Source organism: Aulonocara sp. 'chitande type north' Nkhata Bay, linkage group LG12, assembly GCF_057382095.1.
Source record: "Aulonocara sp. 'chitande type north' Nkhata Bay isolate Kocher_YH1m ecotype deep benthic linkage group LG12, A_spYH_male_GT1.1, whole genome shotgun sequence".
Taxonomy (NCBI): domain Eukaryota; kingdom Metazoa; phylum Chordata; class Actinopteri; order Cichliformes; family Cichlidae; genus Aulonocara; species Aulonocara sp. 'chitande type north' Nkhata Bay.
In genome coordinates, this window is record NC_141355.1 from 28,565,578 (window position 1) to 28,570,706 (window position 5,129).

The 5,129-nt window shown below is 42.1% G+C and overlaps 1 protein-coding gene across 2 annotated transcripts; it reads left to right on the top strand.

Annotated features, from left to right (window-relative positions):
- Positions 1-590: 590 nt before the first annotated feature.
- LOC147317648 (homeobox protein orthopedia B-like) lies at positions 591-5,129 on the top strand. 2 transcript variants are annotated; one of them, XM_086312941.1, is made up of 3 exons: positions 591-774; positions 1,066-1,460; positions 3,780-5,129. In XM_086312941.1, exons 1-3 carry the CDS (start codon positions 699-701, stop codon positions 4,281-4,283), a joined length of 975 nt encoding a protein of 324 aa, XP_086169067.1. In that variant the 5' UTR covers positions 591-698; the 3' UTR covers positions 4,284-5,129. The 2 variants fall into 2 exon arrangements, with proteins under 2 accessions (XP_086169067.1, XP_086169068.1); XM_086312942.1 differs by having other exon boundaries at positions 591-735.

Genomic DNA, 5,129 nt, shown 5'->3' on the forward strand with positions numbered 1-5,129 from the left:
ATTTGCTCCCCTTAATAAATAAACAGCAACCAGCTTTAAAATTGTAACCGTAGATTTCTGTCCCTTCATTTGCTAAACGAATCCTGGCTTTACTGTGTGAACAGTCTGAATTATACAGTCAAGGGATTTAAAAATTAAGATTTTGATGTGTTCAATTAGAGTGACAATACAGTTTCCCTTTCAAATAAGTGTCAGCTCCTTTAACGAAGTAAAACAAGCCTCTGCATGCGCTCTCCTCCCGTATTTTACATGTGTTTCTATGTACTAACGGAAGTCCTGTCAGGGCACGGACTATATGAGATTAAACAAACACATTAAGATGTTTAACGTGGGATAATTTGAGCATGAAAAGCTAATAAATCAGAGGACGGAATGGCAGAGGATTGAATTGTAGTATTTCGTGCGCGTTTGGGTCTGCGCGTGCGCGCTTACGTGCGCGCCTGTGTTAAAAAAAGAAGGGGGAGTCACGTCGCTGACATTTCCAAGCTCCTGCTCTGATTGGCTCTTATTTGAGGAAGCTCACGGGTTCTTTCAACTAATAAGCGCCTCCCCATCGCTCTAAAGGACATTATAATGCAAGGGACCTCCTTTTTAACCACAAACCGAATTTTCGTTCATTTAGACCATATATACTTTTTAAATTGACCCAAAGTTGTAGGATTTTTTTTGGAGCGCATTTCGCCCTGGAGCGGTACGCGATGCTCTCTCATGCCGACCTCCTGGATGCTCGGCTCGGTGAGTTATCATCACTAAACTCCGGCCCTAAACTCCAGTGTAAGATTTCAACTTTTTGTCTAACGTTGTGAAGTGATAAATAGACTGTGTGGTTAATTGTGTTAATAACTAAGTGGTTTATCGTTGGTCGAAGCAATTTATAAGTAATTTATCAGCACAGAAAAATTATACCATAAAATACCAACGTAAATTTAGTATATTGTGTTTTTAATGCCACCTGTGCTGCCTGTTATATTTTAAAGACTCAAAGCATTTCATATAACTTTGTTTATAAGACGCTGCGGTACTCGGCATATTTACTCAAATCCCCTCTCCTACTCATCCTCTCAGGGATGAAGGATGCTGCAGACTTACTCGGACACCGAGAAGCTCTCAAATGCCGGCTGGGAGGTGGAGTTCCAGACCAGGGGCATCCGGGAGACATGCCTCCTGGTTCAGACTCTGTTGAAGGAACCACTCTCCTGCCGGGTGAAGACATCGCCACTGTAGGATCCAACTCTGCGGGCATGCCGGTGAACGGGAAGGAGCAGGAGAAGCAGCAGCAACAGCCGCAGCAGAACTCCGGCCAGACCACAAGCCAGCAGAAGCAGAAGCGGCACAGGACGCGTTTCACACCGGCGCAGCTCAATGAGCTGGAGCGAAGCTTCGCCAAAACCCACTACCCTGATATCTTCATGAGGGAGGAACTGGCGCTAAGGATCGGCCTCACCGAGTCCAGAGTTCAGGTAAATACAATAATGCAGAGACTCGCATAACAATTCAGGGTGGGGCTTTGGAAACAGTTTTTTTACGATTTGTAAATATCCAAAATAAATACATAAATACAAAAAAATTAAATAAAATCATCATCATAATAATTACCATTTCAATCCGCCTGGAAGATAGTGAACAGAATCGGTTGTGTCACAAGAGGAAACCACGTGCCTCTGTGTTATTAAAAGACATTTTTATTTTTAATCATTTGTCATTTTACCCTAATTAATTTGTAGTTAATTTTCACCCAATACCAACATATTTTGTGGACGTTTCAAGTTTGGATGAACTACTTGGAATTTCAAAGCTAACCATCGAAATGGCGCCACTTGCTCAGTCTAAGTTACAATAAGCCAAGACTTAAATGAGAGTCTATACAATATACTTCAAGTAAAGGAGTACATTTTGCTTTTTCAGGTACCGCGTGTGAAATATCTCTCCCCAGTATCACTGTGCATAAAAACGATAGCATAGCCTCGCCGTGTCCAGATTTTCCAGTAATAACTGTTTAAGAAAATAGTTTCTGCTTAAATTGAGTTGCATGACGCAAGTATCCCATAATATATTCAACTTTAACCTGATATCTGACTAATATTTAATTGTGAGAGCATCCGGTCCACAAAGGGCTCTGTCCAAGGTACTGAAACATTTCTCATTTGAGGATGAGGAATTCGATGGTCATCTGGCTTTTACAAATTCCAGAAAAAATCCGTGTATCGCCACTCATGGAGACTTTTTTTTTCTTCTTTTTTTCGTTTCTTTGTTTTATTTTGCAATTTTGTACTTCCAACAATTACACGGGGAGCATTACGGCTTTGATCATTATCTCTGATTTTTTTTTTCATTTATTTAACCATCTAATAAAATAAATCTTCAAGTACTAGAAGATAGCCTTCCAGATATTTTTCTCGGACTACATTTATGAGAATTTCCGTAACAAAATATGATTACACATTTGTAAAAAAAAAAAAAAAATCTCTCTTATTAATCGCACGTGATTATTTGACAGTTTTGAGAAAACTAAAGAGAGAAGGAACATGCTAGGCTCTAATAAACAAAACACATTACCAACCAATTTCAGTCTTATTTATAACAGTGAACGGGTTATTAAACCGTGATGTGAAATTCATGCAAATTATCCCACTGAAAGCAATAAAACCAGTATAATCATTAGTCACCGTAATAATCCATTCTTTATTCCAACCAGTGCAGGATCCTAACCGCTCAGTGCATGCCGGCTCATAGTCGGTGTTGGTAAACATTAGTGCAGGCCGTGCAGGTGCAGCCTTGAGTGGGCGTGTTGGCCCGAGCGCGTGCCTCCACACAGCCTCTCTCCTTTAAAATGCTCTATCAGCGACGTCTTAATAGGACTCAAGAATATATTGTACTTTTTTAATGGAATGAGAAATTGCATTTTCTTTCCCCCCGAGTGTAATGGGTTTGGGCGACGTTTCACGGCTGGCTGAGCGGAATGAGAGCGAGATTTCACTTTTAATATGGAGGCATCGACTCACGGCCTCGTGCGCGCATTAATCACACCCGAAGATGAAATCTTTATAAAGCCCAGCGGTGTCGCGCGTGCGTTTTCAGCTGTATGGCTCGGTGTGTTTGTGGGTTTTCTCGCGCATAGCCAACAGACGGGCATTTTTTATTTTCGCATAGATGCTGTACAGCGATGCGGGCCATTTGTATTTAAGCCCGCGCAATATTTAGGGCAATTTTCAGTTAATCTGCTTGTAAATAAGATGTTAGAAAGATAAATTGCTCGACTCCTTGCTGCAGAACTTGAGTAACAAACCCTCTGACGCACACATTTTTACACCACAGCTATTTCTGTCTCCTACAGAATATAAATGTTCTCTTACTTTTGTTTTATTTACTGGAACCTTTTTTTTTTTTTTTTTTTACAATTTCTTTCGAAATACTTCGCTTCATCTTTAGAGATTCGAAACTTTCGGCACTCCCAAAAGCTTATTTTGAGGTTTGGGGTTATAAGTACACTATTAAAATTTTCTCTGACTGTTGGCCAACAATTATTCAAAGTGGTTGGCCTTAGAAAAGTCCTGGGCCAAGAGAAGAGGTCTAATAATAATTCGATTAAATTTAGTTAGTTCCACCTCAAAATGAGATTATTATGGTGAAGAATGCTATTATTGTGTCCATTGCAATATGGCTTCATATGGATGAGAACGTGGCATCTTTCCTGGTTAAAATAAACACACAGTGCCCAAGAAATATATCACGTATGTTTCTCAGTACCTCTAAATGTCGATTTGTGTCTCTGATTTCAGGTTTGGTTCCAGAATAGACGCGCTAAGTGGAAGAAAAGGAAGAAGACCACTAATGTTTTCCGTGCACCGGGTACCCTGCTCCCAACACCGGGCCTGCCACAGTTTTCTGCCGCTGCCGCCATGGAGAACAGCCTGTGCTCCTTCCACGCCAACGACTCTCGCTGGGCTACGGGGATGGCGGGGGTCTCCCAGCTGCAGCTCCCCCCCGCTCTGGGTCGCCAGCCAGGCATGGCGCAGTCACTGTCACAGTGCAGCCTTGGTCCAGGCCCGCCACCAAACTCCATGGGTCTCTCTAACGGCCTGTCCTCCAACGGCTCCGGTCTGCAGTCCCACCTCTACCAGACGCCTTTTCCAGGAATGTCGGCCTCCCTCTCCGGCCCTACGAACGTATCGGGCTCCCCACAGCTGTGTAGCTCCCCGGACAGTGACATGTGGAGAGGAACGAGCATCGCGTCTCTGAGGCGCAAAGCGCTGGAGCACACAGTGTCCATGAGTTTCACTTAGTGACTTTTGACCACACCGCACCCTATTCCATCAAACACCCCTCTCCCAGCCCCGCCTGGCTCCTTCTTTTTTCCTGTTTTTAATCCAGCTATTTAGATCAAAATGAGAGAACGAATGAAGTAATCAGGCCTTAAATGTGAGGAGAGAAAAAAAGAGGTAAATGCCACCTCATAAAGACCAAATAATGATAATAACAAAAGGACAACATTTATTGACAAACGGAAGAAAAAAAATGGGGTCATTTATCTCGTTAATTCAAACGGATTTTTTTCTTACCAGCTATTGTTGATAAATACTATTGTAATGATCTTTAGACTATAGGCCCTAATTACCGAGAGCCAAACAATCGTCGTATTTACGTTGTCATTGAGCGTGTCTTTACGCACGTTATTGTGTTCAGGTGAGGTTGTGTTATGTCAAACGGTTATTTATAAGATTGGGTATTTTGATAGCAGCCTGCCACACACACACGCACCAAACTGACAGTGAGCCTACTGAACTGTGTCTCGGGCATGCACTGTGCATGTGGATTTAATAATTAAAGGAGAAAACGGTGCCCACTCAGACTGAACAGGTGCTTTTGTTTGGTGACCTCAGTCCCGTCTGCATGGGACGGGATCACACACACACACGGGCGATCTTTCAGTAGGCCTACTCTGTTTTAGGATGTTTTGTGTAGATAAAACATTCTTGCTATGTACCCGCTGGTCTTTTTTGTGACATGTTTTAACTTATTGTATGTGATATTACTTGACACATTTCTTAAATGTTTGATCTTACATCGAAATGCACCACATTGACGGGTTTGTACCAATTTAAAATGAGCAAACAAATAAAAATAATTTT

Excerpts from the sequence above, each read along its gene's own strand:
- LOC147317648 (XM_086312941.1), top strand. The coding sequence starts at position 699 with ATGCTCTCTCATGCCGACCTCCTGGATGCTCGGCTCGGTGAGTTATCA. Across the intron at positions 775-1,065 it reads CTCCGGCCCTAAACTCCAGT|GGATGAAGGATGCTGCAGAC; the intron begins GTAAGATTTCAA and ends TCATCCTCTCAG. Across the intron at positions 1,461-3,779 it reads TCACCGAGTCCAGAGTTCAG|GTTTGGTTCCAGAATAGACG; the intron begins GTAAATACAATA and ends CTCTGATTTCAG.